General features: G+C 33.6%; 1 protein-coding gene across 4 annotated transcripts; it reads left to right on the top strand.

The window, feature by feature from the left end:
- The first annotated feature begins 5,960 nt into the window (after window positions 1-5,960).
- LOC126972311 (uncharacterized) lies at window positions 5,961-17,712 on the top strand. Of its 4 annotated transcripts, XR_007731113.1 has the most exons (10): window positions 5,961-6,132; window positions 7,622-7,767; window positions 8,206-8,316; window positions 9,764-9,796; window positions 10,627-10,740; window positions 11,205-11,228; window positions 11,591-11,821; window positions 12,066-12,187; window positions 12,310-12,410; window positions 13,625-17,712. XR_007731113.1 is itself a non-coding variant. In XM_050818970.1 (9 exons), exons 1-9 carry the CDS (start codon window positions 6,087-6,089, stop codon window positions 13,626-13,628), a joined length of 813 nt encoding a protein of 270 aa, XP_050674927.1. In that variant the 5' UTR covers window positions 5,961-6,086; the 3' UTR covers window positions 13,629-17,712. The 4 variants fall into 4 exon arrangements, 3 of the variants coding, with proteins under 3 accessions (XP_050674927.1, XP_050674928.1, XP_050674930.1); XM_050818970.1 differs by lacking the exon at window positions 12,310-12,410 and having other exon boundaries at window positions 9,764-9,799; window positions 12,066-12,166; XM_050818971.1 differs by lacking the exons at window positions 12,310-12,410; window positions 13,625-17,712 and adding an exon at window positions 12,289-12,307 and having other exon boundaries at window positions 9,764-9,799; window positions 12,066-12,166.
- The last annotated feature ends 228 nt before the right edge of the window (window positions 17,713-17,940 follow it).

Below are 17,940 nucleotides of genomic sequence, written 5' to 3'. Positions count from 1 at the left end.
TTCAATTAAGCATCAGCACAATTCGGCATTGTGCGGCACTGAGTCGCAGTATGCTCTATAATTAGAAAACCACCCATTAATAATTATATGTATATCTAAGTCATATCTACAGTTTATATATAAAGTCGTGACATGAATGTTTGTGGAACTAACATTAATCACGGGTCTGGCAACACTAAACAAGTACATCAGCTGTTATTTGTTATTGCTGTCATCGAGCTTGAGTTGTGGAACAGATTTCGTTTTGTATTTTTTATTGTTTTAAGTTTTAAGAATTTTGTCTCAACATAGAACATAAAGGATAGATTTATTTATTATTTATTTATTTATTTGTTTTCAACACTTATATCTAGCTTTACAGGATTATTCCTAATGCGCTTATGTAACATTCTTCTTATAAAAATAAATTAACATTTAAAATGAGCATAAACTAAAAAATAACATATGGTACCTTATCTAATTATATACACGTAATCTTATATTAAAAAATTAATACTAAAGAACCTAATCTAATAATTATTATGTATAACTATCATAACATATAGCCCACATTGCAATCCTTGTGAATTCACTGAGAGTACAACAAAACAGGTCGATCCGCTCGGACACGATGCTAAGACTACCGAGCGCCCGCACCAGCGGCGCCTTCTCGACCAGGTTGGTACGCCCGCGTGGCAACACCATCAGTGACGGCCTACGCCTGCGCCACACGTACCGGTCCGGCACTCGAAGATTAACCTGCCTTAATACGTCCGCATTAAATAACTTGCCTCTTATAATTTTAAAAATATATAGAACAAGTGCTAATTCCCTTCTAGACCTTATTGTATCCGACCATACCCAAAACAAATAGTGTAGGGTACATTAATGGGTAAAATGGGTAAACGGCATAAAGCCTCATGTATAGGAATCTAACAAATTTGTTTTGCACCCGCTCCAACATAAGACTATATTTAGCCTCATGTGGAGCCCAAATGACTGCGTTACTTTCTAGTTGACTTCTTACCAACGCGTTGTATAATGCTGTAATAGCGCTTATGTTAGTGAAATCACTAACGGTACGAAGCAAGAAACCCAAATTTCTGTAAGCTTTCTTACAACAATGTATAATATGATCACGAAACGAAAGCTCAGTGTTTAACCTCACTCCTAAGTCTCTGACTTCTGAAACTCTCGACATTCGTATCCCCTCCATATTATAATTATAATAAATAGGGGCCCGTAATTTAGAGAAAGTGCTGACTGAACATTTTGAGCTATTAAACTGTATTAGGTTGTCCTGGCTCCATGTCACCACCACCACCTGGCACCTGTCTATATCCTCTTGCAGCTTCACACAGTCATTTTCGGCATTCACAGCCAAAGAGAGCTTGAGGTCGACCGCAAGTAACAAGCATTTAGAATCCTGGACCACCTGCGGTAGATCGTTTATCATTAAAATAAACTACAAGGGCCCTAGGTTACTGCCCTGACTGACAGCTGACCTTGTGAAATACGGTTCGGACTTTCGGCCTTTGTATTCCACATATTGCTGCCTATCTCTCATATAACTCGCAAAAAAGTTAAGTAAATGTGGAGTGAACCCGACTGATGCTAACTTTTTGAGCAATACATCGTTATCGACTAAATCAAAGGCTTTTCGAAAATCAAAGTATGCTACATCAGCCTGTCCGCCACCGTCCACTGCTGGAACTATATGAGACATATAGCCGAGAAGATTGCTGGTAGTGCTTCTCGAAGGCCTAAATCCATGTTGAGACTCTGATAGTCGCGCACTAACTTGAGTATAAATACTACTATGAATGGCGGATTTTAATACTTTTGCTGCAGTTGACAACACTGCAACTGGCCTGTACCCCTCAATCTGTGTTCTACCTCCACCTTTCGGTACTGGGACGACTCGGGTCACTTTCCACTTCTCGGGAAACACAGCTGTCTTCAGGCACAGTTTGTATATATGAAGTAACGGCTCGGCCAGGACAGACCCGCAGTCTTTAAATACATAAGGTGGTATACCATCCGGCCCCGCAGACTTCTTCGGCTTAAGTTTTTTAAGTGCCTGTCTTACCTCGTCTAAGGTCAAGTGGTCTATGTGCAACCGCGCCACTCCGTTCACTCCAGCCGCTGCCGCTACTGCTGCGCTAACATTCAGTTCAGCTCGTTGTGAACTGTAGACTGAATGGAAATACTTGCCTAACACTACAGCGCATTGCTCGTCAGTCAATAACACCCCACTCTTCAAAATTTTTTGCGGGCCCCTACTCCTTTTTTTGAGATAACGTAGTTCCAGAATGACATCGGATCCTTATGTAACTGGTTCTGAACTCGATGCTCATAGTGCCGGTGGGTGAAATCTATCATGGCTTTAACACTCGCCCAACACTGAGCGAACGCTTCGTAATCATGCCTGGGCAGTAAAACAAATAAAGTAAAGTTGAAAGGTTTCAAAGCGAGGGACAGCTGCCAAAGCTTTCATTTTCGGGCCAACTAACAGATGACATTACAGTCTCCTGAAAACGTCACTTTAAGGCGTCTGTCCCACCCCTAGCTCACGAAAGTTAGCCCCCAATTTTTTTTTTATTTTTTTTTTATTACATCGTTAGTTCGCCATTTGTTCTTGATTGTTCTCTATAAACATTTGTTTGTTCTCGATTTATTTATTTAAAAAAAAATTATTAAAATGTGCCCTTAAGTTAGCCCTATCCCATTTTTTAATATTTTTTTAGCAATAAGGGTCAATAAACCTCTGTTTATGATTGTTCATGTATAACAAACGTTTGTTCCCATTTGACATTGTTTATTTTTTAATTAATTAATTATTTTTAATTACTTGAATATTTGTATTCTAAACGCTTGCACTGCGCACGCGTCAACTTTACGTTTAGACTTTTAGCGCGGTCTTTTTGAAAATTATAATGACAAGCACAGTCATTAAATTGAAGTTACAGGATATATTTTTACAAGTATATCGTAATAAACAATTGTGATTTATAAGCTAAAAATAATTATTATGAATTTTAACTAATACAAATCTTGTATATAAAATTCTTGGATAAATTATTATCAGTCAACAATATTTTGAGTGTATTTTTAAATTTTCTTAGCGAGAAATAACAAGAAACATTGATTTTCTTGTTAAATAAATTGATTTTTATGATTCAAATTCGATTAAATTTTTTGTTCGATTCAACATAACAAAAGTTTCCAAGAGATTAACTTTGAAACATGGACCACCAATAATGATTGTTTGTAAGAATTATACGTCGTTAATAAACTACAAGGTACTATGTAGAGACCTGATTATTATATTATATATGTATATATATATATATATTATAGACAGCTGTCAAAAAAATTTTAAAAATATTTCATGTGTAAAAAATTAAAAAATCTACAAGTATAATTTTTTATAAATCACTTCTTAATTCTAACTTAAGTTGTGAAAAAATATTGTTCGCTATAAATAATTGTTTGTTCTTTTGTTGTTTATTTAAAAACAATTAATTAAAAACATACCCTTTAGTTAGCCCCCGCAATTAAAGTTATTAATATTTTTCTCTCATTGCTTTTTTTTGTTTAAGTAATTATTTTTAATTACCTTAATACTAATTTGCAAAAAACTTGCATTGCGCATGCGTCGCCTTTGCGTTTAAGGCGGTCTTTTTAAATAAGTAATAACTCGAATTATTTAGAAAAAGCCAGAAAATACGAAAAAGAAACAGCTTCGTGAAGTATCGGTCAATCGAAAATGTGATAAGAAATTGTTAATGTGTTTAATTTAATTCGTATTAATAATAAAATTTATTCACTAATACATAAGCAGGATATATAATTTTATCAATTTTTTTTTCTTACACTCTCTTTTAATTTTTTAACTTAGTTTTCCCTCTTTGAACTCGAGTATTTAATAATTAATATAAAATTATTTATACAAACATACACACATATATTATTAACGTTTTTATATTTTACAAAAATTCTTTCTTAATTTATTTTTTAATGTCAATGACTAAGTTGTTCTCGTGTTTAAACTCAAGTGTTTGATAACAAATATAGAAATATTTATATAAACTTATATGCATATATTATTTATCTTTTTATATTTTATAAAAATTCTTTCTTAATTTATTTTTTGTTTCTATAACATACCATTTAATGTTTATGGCTTAATTTTTCTCTGTTTACCCTCGAGTATTAAACAAATATTTAAATTTATTTATACAAACAAAACATGCTTGAAAATAATGGAAAACTCCATTAAGAACATGTTTTAGATTATTTCAAAATATATAAAATAAGTCATTTTAATATATAAAGCGTTGCGTGAGGTTCAATTTCAGCATTGGCAGATGCTTTTTCTGGTTTAGTCGATTGATCATTATAAATTTGCCAATTACCGTTTAGTCTTCGGCAATAAGCAATGTAGTGACCCGTTTCATACGCTGCAACTCCAGATAGTCTGAAAATTAATAAATCGTTCATGAATTTTAGTTATGACAGTATACTTAGGTAGGCTTATACGCCCGAGCTCAGTTACACCAGTATAAAAAAAGAGGCGACACATAGCCTGGAAAAAGCTTCCCGCACAATACATGCTATGAGCCCTCGGGTTTATAATAAACTCCCGGACTATATCACAAGCGTGACAAATTGTAACACTTTTAAATATAAACTCAAAAGGTTTACTCATATAATGAATTTATAAATTAATAATTGAATTATTATGTTAAGTATGATATAATTATAGTATGACGTGTAATAGTATTTACGAATAAAAACTTCAACTTGAACTTGAACATGAATTTTGCCGAGAATAATAATAATAAACTTACCGATAACATAGATTAGTTGTGGACCCATCATCATTTTCACGCTTCAAATTTAAATAAATTGGAAGCTCCTTCAACCTACATCGTTTTCTTCCTTTCTCACACTTTTTGTTTCGTATATCTAACTCTATAAATAAATGTTGCTGAGGAATAGTCAAGCATGTTGCTGTTGTTTTGCAACAAAATCGGCAATAGACGTTGTAAATTTTGTTGTGATACTCTAGAGATTTTTCCAAGGCAGTAAATCCGTGTCGTGATATTATTTTATGATTTGCACTGATAGCTGGAAGAGCTTGTGAATGAGTATACATACTCCAAATTCAGTTAAACCACTGAAGAGTTTCATCAATAAAAATCATTTTAAAATCATTATTTATATTTAATTAATTTTTATTAATTTTAATTAATTAACATTGTTCATATAAAATCATTATATATATAAAAAAAGATTACATAATAAAATCGCAACATATATTTATTTAAATTTACAGTCAAACACAATTTCACAAAAATGTGACAAGTAATTTGACCGCCTTGAACGCAAAGGCGACGCATGTGCAATGCAAGTTTTTGCAAATTTGTATTAAGGTAATTAAAAATTATTAATTAAACAAAAAAAAGCAATTAAATGTTAGAACAAACATAATTTATTAAAGAACAAACGTCAATGTGTATTTACAAACTAATATTGAGAGAAAAATATTAATAACTTTGATTGCGGGGGCTAACTAAAGGGTATGCTTTTAATTAATTGTTTTTAAATAAACAACAAAAGAACAAACAATTATTTATAGCGAACAGTTAAGAACAAACTACGAACTAACGATATGCGATATTGAAAATTCAAAAATAGAAAAAAAAATATTTTGGGGGGCTAAGTTTGATGAGCCCCCACCCCTGGAGAATTGCAAAAAGTATATAGGTATAGGGGAATGGTTTAAAATTTTAATAAAAACTTGATCGTGTAATTAATATTAGAGTACCTACACTAATAATTTTGAATTAATTTATTGTTTCTTTTTGACAACAAATCTGAAGGTAGAGACATCTATTGACACCTATGTACATTATTTACGAAAAAGTTCCGTTCCATACAATATTGTTGTTATAAGAGTACCACCTCTGGAGAAGTGTAGGTATAAATTCTCTTTGGCGGCAATCGAAAAATTGGAATCGCTGGCGCTTAGAAATTTTAATTTAATTTGGTAAATAATCAATTTTAATCATCACTTGCTCTGCGCCCGTATACTTTAGAAAATGGCAGATGGTATTACCAATGAAGAACTTGAAAAGGAAATTTCAAGTGAGTAAATTAATACTAAAATGTCTTATTTTTATATATAACCATTACTTGTAAACTTTTGAGTTATTCCTATTAAAATAGTCTGCCTTAGCTTGCTAATGGCCTCCAAATCCAAAATATTCAATTGAAGTTCTATTCCAAGTAGTTTACAGAATCAAAGCCTAATGTTTCAAGTACCGAATAGTTGTTTGGTTATGTCGTGTGGATTTCGTTTTAACACATCTTTAGCACGCAGTATAGACCATTCTAGGGGTTTATTTTTATTCAAGGCATCAATTTTTTTAAGTATTATTCAGCAAATCGTATAGTTATCTGGTTTATAGTAAGTGTAAAAATGATGCAAAATTTTATCAAGTTTTTTTTTATGTTACCAAAAACGCTTTTAATCGAATTCACATTCGCATCATGAGCATCTTTTATTGCATATGAGGTTGGTAGAGGCCATTTCAGCCAAGCTCTTCCAGGAAGTCATAATAACATCTTTAAATTTCTGATGTAAATTATAGCACAACTGCTTCTATGGCTGATTGTCGTACTTGCTGTTGTTAATATATCATTGTATTTGTATGATGTTATTACTACTTATGACAGTAAAAATATAAATATCATGTTCATAAAGCATCCTTATACAAACAATGATTCAAATGACTTTATGAAATATTTGATTACACACTAACTTTGAAACCATTCATATTTTGGATGCAGAACCTTACAAACTAATTTGGTATGTTAATTACACCTATTGTAAAATTTACATATTAAGTATAGGGTGTCCCATGGGTATGCCACATGGAGGAGTAATTTAAACACCTATAAATGTAGTTTGAATTTTTTTGTAAATTAAAATAAGTCTTCTTTCAGTAAAATATTACATCTACAATATTTATGGTACTTCCCCTCCATTTCAATGGTTTTCAAATAAAGCTAGAAATCTTAATATATATAAATCCACTGTCCTGATGTTTGTTTCCAGTGAACTCCTAAACTAATAAAAGGATTTTAATGGGGATTCCTTTATGAAGTGCAGTTTAGTCCAACTTGAGAGATACAATAGTTTTTATTTACATTTGGGACCTTAATTATTTTTATTTCCAATATTTGTTTTGTATGGACATATTTTCTATAAGATAATTAATTGATGCACTGTTTGACAGTTTTGCTGTGAAACAATTTCATTGTAACAACAGGTAGCATATTTTATGAAATATTTCTTGATGTTATGAAATATTATTGACAAATTCATAAAAATAACAGTATTTTATTTGTTATGAACAGAACAATATATGTTGGGTCAGCTAGTATATTACTATATTTGTATTTTAATATTTTAAGAATCATTATTAGGTGGAAATTTATTTTTCGAGCATTACTGTCATATTAATTGATAATCACGATTGCATATGTTAATAGTCAAGCCTTATTTTATAATCTGAACAGCACAGACATGTGTGATAGACAAGTGGTGATCAAAACAATTTATTTTTGCCAGAAATCCTTCAAGATGCAAACTTGGCAGAAACTTCAACTCGAAAAGTTGTACAGAAGTTAGAAGAAATATTTGACACTGACTTAAGTGATAAGAAGAAGGTTATAGACCAACTTGTGATGGACTATGTGAACGGGCAGGAATCAGAAGTAAGTTTAGAATAGTAATGAGGAAATTAAACATAAATGGTTAATTTATATGGTCAAATGTTCATATTAATTTACTCTGTATTAAGTGCTTAAGTGAGGGTGCTTAGGCCAGCAAAGCCATCTTACGATCTTTTTAACATGATTCTGACTCAAAAACATAATGGACAGGAACCAAAATACCCCTGATAAAATTAAGCACAACTAAAACCTGACAAATAAATTACTAACATGTCATTTTCATGAACAACTACAATGTCATTCCAAGAATACTACTAGAAAGATCAATTTGCTTACGAAGTTGTGTGCATAAAACATTTTTATAAGTTGTCATTTGTTTGGCACAATATTATGCTGCAAGTTTATACAGACTAACATACTAATCAAATAAATATGTTCGCCACCTATTCCATAAAAAAACATTGCTTTTTTTTTGTCTAGAGTGAGGAGGAAAAGAAACCTGTGAAGAAAGCTGCAAAACCAAAGAAAGCACGCAAACAAAGCTCTGATGAGGAAGAAGAAGAGGACGGTAGTAACGAATGTGATTCCGAGGTTAGTTACTCCATAGTCAGCTATTTAATCTTAGATGCAAGTTTCTTTTTGTTGTTTCTGTAAAATATTTTCTAGTATGTACTTAACATACTCGTATAAATGCAATATCTTAATACACAATTTTTCATTATGACATTGAATTATATTATGCATACCTTATTTTATTAAAGATATCTACTTATATATTAAGCAAGTATATTTTTGTTTTTTGCCTACAAAAGAGGAAAATCAGATTCAGAGAAAATAAGATTCTCACATGGAGCCAAGTGGTGAGGTATTTGCCCATGGATACCCACAAAAGAAGTGTCATGGCAAGTGTTAAGAGATGTGTTGCCAGCCTTTAATTGAGGAGTATTCTCTGAGCTTGAAGGTCCCTAAGTCTTTCCGGTTCAAGAAAACGGCAGCCGGTAATTGATTCCACAAAGTGGACTCCAAACTCCGTTTTGCATTTTTAAATTAACCTGAGTACATTAGTCTTAAGTCTATACGCTAAACTAATATAAAAAGATGGAAGCTGTGGTTATCAAAGAATGCAAAGAAAAATATACAGGATTACCTCGTAAGTCGACCTAGATTCTTTATGGCTATAGTTAAGATAATTTCTGACTGATTTGACTATGAAACACCCTATCCTAAATCTAATGGTTTTCAAGATTCAAGATTTTTTGCCTTTTGTTGTATCTCTTTTTTGTAATCTGAGCCTCTGGTATGTTTGTTTATACGTTTTATTTTAGAAGATGAATTGCTCTATCCATTTCAATTAAAAAAAAATACAGTTGCAGAATAAAATGAGTTGTGAAAGATGGAAAATATTGAAAAAAAAACCTAAGATGTGTTTTTCTTTAAGGGATACTTTAAAAAAAATCTATGGAAGTCTATTTGCAGATGAGCTTTAAAACATCTCCATTTTGTCAGCTATCCAAAAAGGTATAACATTATAGGGTAACATCAAAACCCCACAAAAAAACTTAGGTAAAAGGCCCCCAGGTAGCAAAAGATCCGGTCTTTTGTTAAGTTTCCTTGTTAGAAAGTATAGTAGGTAAGTAGATAGTTAGGTGCGAGCGAGATGTCATATCGTATTAAATCGTTTATTTCGTTGTCAATCGTATGAGCAGAATATAATTTATATACATAAGCATAAATTTTTTGTTTCTTTTTTCTAAATACTCCTCTGTTTGTGTAACAAAATATATTATAATGCTAGTTTAAAGTGTCCCTCATAAATATATTTAGTCTGTGGATGTCTAGTAGAGTAAATTGTTCAGGATTATTCTCCAGGAATCGAAGTTAGTTTGTTAATAACTGATGCCAAATAGAACTTTCATAAATTATCATCAGTTACTAACAAAATAACACAAGGAAGAAGTGTGAAAACTTCTTCTATATTATTTTTAGTAGTGAATTTTTGTTTTCTTTTATTTCTTATATTTGTTATTTATGTTTACAGGAGGAGAAAAAGCCCGTTAAGAAAAGCAAGAAGAAGGTAAATTGACATACAATTCAAAATATTCATTGTCCCGTGGTCATAAAAATAGTAAGGGTCCCATAACACTGCCTTGGAGCACTCCAAATTTACTAAATGGGTTGACTTTTATGTAATCATATCCAGTTTTCCATTAATTGTATTTGTATCTGCTAAATAATTTTCAATCCAGCAGCAATCTTTTCTGATGCCATATTTTTCGCATTTATATTTTAAGATAAGGTGATAACAATAAGATGAGATAGTTTTTTTTATCAATACTTGTAATTATTTCTTCTATAAGAATTCAGGCAGTTTACTGTGACCGTTGTATTAAGTTGTTACGATGGGGGTATCGATAAAGTAAAGATGATCTATGACCCCAAAATTTTTTTTGTTTGTATGACAATAAAGGACGAGACGAGCAGAATGTTTAGCTGATGGTAATTAAGACGCACTGCCCATTACAAAGTTGCTTAGGATTCTTGAAAAAGCCAAAAATTCAGGGCAGCACTACCTATTGCGCTCGTCACCTTGAGCCATAAGATGTTAAGTCTCAAAAAGTTACAGCGCCCTTCTGACCGAAACTAAATAATAATTACACATTACTGCTTCACGGCTCAAAAAGGCGCGAAGATACAATCAATGTCATCAATCAATCAATCAATCAATCAATCAATCAAGACATCTTATAATTTTCTTGATTTTTATATACATTTAAAATATTATAAAATTATTCAAATTAACCACATTTAGAATATTCATCACGTACATTATCTACGGAGCAGATTTAAATTGATGTCGTCAAAGAAATGAATTTGAAACTAAATAATGTATTGATGATGCAGGATGATGATGATTACAAAAAACCAGCAAAACGGGCCGCGCGGCCCGCAAAGAAGGCTCGCAAGGCATCTTCTGATGAAGATGAAGACGCATCTGAAGACAGTGACTCTGAAGAGGTAAGGTCATCTGTTTTTATTTATAACTAACAATTATAATACTGTTAATGTTTCAGGAATGCTCATGCAATAGTAATAGTCAAAATAATATGACTGACTATGGCCAATATAACAAAAAATAATAAATATATACTAAAATAGCGAATTAATTATGTACATAATTTGTTGGGACCTTCTTTTAGGCGACCAAACCTGTCTCAGAAGGTCCCATTCTTCCATATCTATATTCATTAAGCAGGTACTTACATAACACTACCAACCTACTACAATGTAACAATGTACTTGCGTGACTATTTGTGTGTGTATGGGTGTTTGTGAATATGTGTGTATATTATACAAGCATGTATATTAATAATCTTTAAAGATACTTAGGAAGAATGTTCAAATGGTTTAGTGAGAAAGTAGTGGATTTTTTTGAAGTCTTGCATTTAATTTTTTTTCTCATTCATGGTTCTTATTTTCAGGACAAGAAGCCAGCTAAAAAGAAGGTAAAAATCTCCAAAGCTCTATGATTACTATAGTTACTTTAAAATTAACTAACAATCATATAATTTTTAAATTTTGCTCTTCAGAAGTACATACACAAAATACAGACTAATAAAATAATTTGACAAAATAAAATACGGACGGACAATGAAGATTTGTAAACCGATTCTAAATTAATATTGTGAATGCTGAAAACATATTCTATGATAAATTAGACGTTGAACCATTCATGGAAAAGTTTTATACAATTTTGGATTATAACCACCATCTTAATTTAATGTAACGCATAGTAGGAATGAGGGATAGTTTCCCAAGTTCTTTGCAAACTGCGTGTTATTTATTGCAAATGTTTTATACATTCCAGAGTGCGGCGAAAGGAAGTAAAGCGAAAGGCGGTAAGGGTGGTGGATATACACGGCCCTTACGGCTGTCTCCCGCACTGTCTGAACTGATGGGTGCGGAGTCGATGCCGCGCCACGAGGTGGTCAAACAAGTGTGGAACATTATCAAGACGAAGAACCTGTACGACCCCAACAACAAACAGTTCGCCATCTGTGACGACGCGCTCTACAAGGTGAGACAGTCCTGTGTCCAGGTTGTGAGGGCCGGGCAACAAGTGAGAAGCATGATCCAGGCGGTAGACCTTATGACCCCAACAATAAACAGTTCGCGATATGTGACGACGTGCTCTACAAGGTGAGACAGTCCTGTGTCCAGGTTGTGAGGGCCGGGCAACAAGTGAGAAGCATGATCCAGGCGGTAGACCTTATGACCCCAACAATAAACAGTTCGCGATATGTGACGACGTGCTCTACAAGGTGAGACAGTCCTGTGTCCAGGTTGTGAGGGACGGGCAACAAGTGAGGAGCATGATCCAGACCATAGACCTTATGACCCCAACAATATACAGTTCGCCATCTGTGACGACGCGCTCTACAAGGTGAGACAGTCCTGTGTCCAGGTTGTAAGAGCCGGTCAACAAGTGAGGAGCATGATCCAGACCATAGATCTTATGACCCCAACAATATACAGTTCGCCATCTGTGACGACGCGCTCTACAAGGTGAGACAGTCCTGTGTCCAGGTTGTAAGAGCCGGTCAACAAGTGAGGAGCATGATCCAGACCATAGACCTTATGACCCCAACAATATACAGTTCGCCATCTGTGACGACGCGCTCTACAAGGTGAGACAGTCCTGTGTCCAGGTTGTAAGAGCCGGTCAACAAGTGAGGAGCATGATCCAGACCATAGATCTTATGACCCCAACAATATACAGTTCGCCATCTGTGACGACGCGCTCTACAAGGTGAGACAGTCCTGTGTCCAGGTTGTAAGAGCCGGTCAACAAGTGAGGAGCATGATCCAGACCATAGATCTTATGACCCCAACAATATACAGTTCGCCATCTGTGACGACGCGCTCTACAAGGTGAGACAGTCCTGTGTCCAGGCAACAAGCTCGCTGACCTCATAGTCAGGGTTGCCGAGGTCCGTCAAAAAACAATGTGTAAACTGTATAAGTCGAGACGTTCTTGTGTCAGATTAGCTACGGTGATTCAATCACATAAACTTCCTACCACAAGGTTCTGATGGAAGCATTCTTGGTCTGCTTTAGCAATTTTATATGCGGCTTAAACTGTTACTGCTTAGACCTGTGAGCTACCTTTTTTAAATGAAAATAAGGAATGAGACGAGAAGGACTTTCAGGATTCTTGAAAAACCCATAAATTCTAGGTGGCACTAAAACTGCGCTCGTCACCTTGAGACATAAGATGTTAAGTCTCATTTGCGCAGTAAGTCACATAAATATCGCTAAGGGGCTGTAATCTATTGAACCTGCATTGTCTATCATATTTTGTACCTATTTTTACCATAATATGTTTGTCAAAATTGCAGTGATATGTCAAAATTTTTATTTTGATGCACGTGTGTTTTTTATGAAAGAAACGAACGCATGGATCGCTTTGCCTTAAGACCCGAGTAATCGCGCGTTATGTCGTGTTGACCTGGATGGACCTCATTCTACACTTTGGTTGCATTTGGAAGAAAGTTCCTCGAAAACCGAACTGTGGATGTACGCAACACATCCTTAAGATGCTTAACTAGCTAGTGTTTTTTTTTTATATAAGAGGGGGCAAACGGGCAAGAGGCTCGCGGGATGGGGAGAGGTGAGGCAACCTCCCATGGACATCCGCAACGACAGGTGTCAAGAGATGCGTTGCCGGACTTTAAGGTGGGAGGATGCTCTTTTCTTAAAGGTCCCTAAGTCGTATCGGTTCGGGAAAACCGCAGCTGGTAAATGATTCCACAAAGTGGCTGTGCGAGGCAAGAAATTTCTTCCATAACGCGCCTATTCTATTTAAGGAATTATTTTAAAATATCAAAATATTTTTTTTAAGGTGATTGGCACGAAGCGATTCAGAACGTTTGGCATGATGAAGTATCTGAAGACACATTTCCTAGACTAGGTGACACATCTACGTGATACAACTAATTATTGTCATCAATATATTGTGAAATTCAGTTTCTGTTAATTAAGTATTCACAGGGTTTGTTAAATCAGTATAAATGCTTGTTAAATCTACTTTAATAATTTTAGCCTATTATATTTAATGTGATTATTAAACAGAGACTAATAAATAAATTACTGAGGTAAGTCATTTGGATGATTTGAAGCTATTTTCTTATGCTTATATTATTAATATTTTGAACCTTCTTGTATCATGTACGCAGGTATATGCATATGAGTGTATTTAATATGAAAAAAAAAACAAATTTAATATCAAGAACAAAAAAAAATTATAAAATAGACAAATTCTAATTCTTACATAATATTATGTATCATATTCTAAATATTAATTAGGTGTGTGACGCTACCATAACGTAACATTATTTTCTTCATAAATTGATTATGATTTTGTCGTTGGTGTTATTGTCAATCAATTATATTATGTCTATACTTTAGTGATAGCTATAGCATAGCTTTTACAAAAAGGAGTTGAAATAAAAAAAAACTCATCGGAGACAATAAAATGAGACATAATATCAACAAAATTGATTCATGACCCCACTGTGCTGATATTTCTATTAAATCATAAAAACAGGTTTATATTTGCACGAAAAACATTGTATGGCAATTGGTGGACGGTCAGTGTATAATAAAATGATAACAGTTACTTAGGAAATGTATATTCAAGCGAATTTCGACCTAATTGTTTATTATGACTGTAGGAAAATGAAAATAAGGTGGGTCACGAATAAATTTTGTCGATAGTATCTTTATATATTATAATAATTAGGTCGTAATACTATTATGTCAAATTAAAGTAAACATTATTTTTATTATAAACTTAGTTTAAGTGAGATAAACGAGGATCTAAGTAATTGTTAGTCCAGCTAGTTTATTAGGATCTACGTTATATGGAATCATATAAGAAAAATTATTAGCTCGTGAATATATGTCATAATTGGACATAGTTCCCGAAAAACGTTCCAATCCACAAACATCACATTTTAAGAAATTCGTGTATTAAGTACCTTCAAAAAAAGCGCGTACACCTTCCTTAAAGGCCGGCAACGCTCTTGTGATTCCTCTGGTGTTGCAAGAGAATGTGGGCGGCGGTGATCACTTAACACCAGGTGACCCGTAGGCTCGTTTGTCCTCCTATTCCATAAAAAAAAAACGTTTTATAAATATTAGTGTATTCCATACAAGTGGGTTGGGCTACTAAGTCATGGTGTCATTTAAAGAGTGACAGTAGGGCTGCCATGTTTTTCAGTCCGTTAATATGAATGACATGATTGTGGTTTGGAACTTTTTTCTGGAATTACGTCAAATTGATGTTGCTTTTACCTCAAACGAGGTAAATTATTGGTGACTAATTATTTACATCTATGAGGTATATTATACTATATATTTTAAACTATTAACTATTTACTGATATTTTGAGATCGATTTTGTTTTAAAAGTTTCAAGAAGTATTGTATTGTAGTAAATAAAACTACTTTATAAGTAGCATATTTTTCGTTCCTATAATGTTTGTCTTCTGTTATTGACGCTATCAATAATGTAGTCGGTATGTAATAGTGAATTAATTCCGCTATTTGAGATATGACAAAAAATAATGAAGATCTGTAAAGGTTTTAGTGGTAACGTCATTTTTGCGGCCAGTTATGAACCCGACTAATCAACTGGTTCGGACTTGTTTACTGTTTACGGTGAACCAGTGAGCACGAACGCGTGGTGCGAGCCGTTACTCGCCCGATAAAAATAGAACAAAATGGATTAACTTGAATAATTATTACTAACCTACTCAACTAAATTATTTACTAACTCACTCTAACTCTCGACTAAATTTTTGGTGTTCAGACACATTTAGCTACTAAATTACTCGGCACTCGACTAAAATACTCGTCTAGTCCGAACTACGCTTTAGGGAGCTAAGTAATCCTTAATATACAGTGCTAAAATTTTTGTTGTGCGACAAAAATTTACGAATTCTAATTTGAATTGAATTTGTTTATAACATTACTGATCCTCATTGTAAGTGGTCATAATATGCTAAGCTGATAATGTAACGTGATTTTAATATACGTTATACGTCCATGCATGAATAAATTACCTACGTATTTTTCAAGCTACTCTCACCTTGGAGATAAGAAATGTGAGATTTTGCTGGTATGGGCTTTTCATAATGTAGGTATATATTAAATCTAATTAACTTTATTTTTGTTGCTTGCGTTGGATTTTTCTAAATACATACTCGACATCATTGCAAATAGTCAATAGATTTAGCTAAAGTTGTTATATCAGCTTTTATTTGACATGTTGCGTTTTTCGAGCTCATCAACTTAGATTTTCTAAAGTTTTCATGTTATTTGGTTGGCTCCATTGTATTTGTTTCATGAGGAATTGTTTGCATCTTTGCTTCGTGTTTTATACAGTCCCCGAATCCCTACAAGACTGTATTTTTTCCAGCTATCACCCCAAAAATACTATTTCTCGCACTTGTCCCCCCCTCTTTTTGGAGGGATTCCCCCGCTACGGCTTCAGTGAATGAGCGCACACATCACAGGTTAATATTATATCGTTAAATAAAAATAAAAGTGGGTATATAGGAATATCTCATACTCAACCATAATATTGCACATCCCTAAAGCTTTTAGTAATAAGGGCTTCACCAATTTGAGGGTTATACCAATAGAATTTGTATCTTTACTTAAAACTTAAATTTTGTATCACCCCAGTTATAATTAAATACTTTCTGCAACCTATCTATATTACAATCAATAGCTGTTATTGGTCTGTTTTAGAGTTTGGACCTATTTAATGGTATATCTCACTTGATGTCTGTATTTCACATTAGTCTGACGGTTTTGGGGACTTTTATATTTAGGACCGACCCCAGAGAGAGTGAGAGATTAGTCATGCCTTTGACTGAGTTGCTCTCAATAGCTCTAATATTTGACAATCTGTTGTGTTTTAATATACTGGCTCCTTTGCTTATTTTAATATCTTTTTCTTTATGAAAATACGGGACGAGACGAGCAGGACGTCCACCTTATGGTAATTGATATGATTACAATGCAGTGCCGTTCAGGATTCTTGAAAAGCCCAAAAATTCTGAGCGGCACTACAATTGCGCTCGTCTCCTTGAGACATAAGATGTTAAGTCTCATTTGCCCAGTAATTTCACTAGCTACAGCGCCCTTCACACCGAAACACAGTAATGTTTACATAATACTGCTTCACGGCAGAAATAGCCGCCGCTGTGGTAGCCATAATCTAGCCGGCATCCGTTGCGAGCCTCCCACTTTTAACATCTTATACAACAAATCAATAGAATCCTCTCCAATCAATGTATGATTTTGGCTCGTCTGATCATCCATTTTTGATGGTATTCAATGATGTATACAATTTGTAATACTATCCTATTACTGTGTATAACCATTCGCTTATTGGAGATGAAAAACTGCCAATAACTAATAATGAAATAACTATGTAAACTCATTAATATTTGATCATTTATCTTTAATCTTGATTTTTTCTATTACATAGTTTCTTGGTTGTTTCAGGATTAAAACTATTACGTTATTACTTAGGTGGTATTTTATTTTAGTGTTCATAATATAATCGTTATAATAATAATGTTTATTTTCCAATATAATTGAAAATATGTATTTTGTTTCTTTTTTATAAATACAAATTAGTAGATCAGTTCGAGTATAGATTAACCCCCTTATTCATAATAGTCTGCTAACTTAAAGCATTGCTAATTCACACTCTGTCTTCTTCTATTGACCTAAGTGAGAATGAGAAAAAACACTCCTTAACGGCTGTTTAAAGTTAGCAGACCATTATGAATAAGGGGGTTAGAATAAGAAATTGTGGAATACTGTGATTGTAAACCTCATAAAATAGATTTTAGTTTAATAATTAAGTTGTGCTACTACAGTTGTGATTTGAAAATAAAAAGATTCAAAAAAGGTGCTGTGTTTAATTATGACAGAGTCACATAATACTATATTAATATGTGTTTTAACGGACTTCGTAAAGGAGGACGCGCATAATACGCCACATATTGGGATATCATCCCCACCATCAGGATGTGTGGCGGTTCTCCACTGTGCGCTTTTCAAGGAACTTTCTTCCACGTGCTAGCTGTGGAATGAGCTTCTTTGTGCGGTGTTTCCGATTCGATGCGACATGGGTAAC

This window comes from Leptidea sinapis, chromosome 26, assembly GCF_905404315.1.
Source record: "Leptidea sinapis chromosome 26, ilLepSina1.1, whole genome shotgun sequence".
Lineage (NCBI taxonomy): Eukaryota > Metazoa > Arthropoda > Insecta > Lepidoptera > Pieridae > Leptidea > Leptidea sinapis.
This window is presented reverse-complemented; position numbering and strand designations above follow the sequence as displayed.

Coding starts and splice junctions, on each gene's coding strand:
- LOC126972311 (XM_050818970.1), top strand. CDS start 6,087: ATGGCAGATGGTATTACCAATGAAGAACTTGAAAAGGAAATTTCAA. Junction 7,768..8,205: donor TGAACGGGCAGGAATCAGAA/GTAAGTTTAGAA, acceptor TTTTTTGTCTAG/AGTGAGGAGGAAAAGAAACC. Junction 11,822..12,065: donor TGAGACAGTCCTGTGTCCAG/GTTGTGAGGGCC, acceptor TCCTGTGTCCAG/GTTGTGAGGGACGGGCAACA.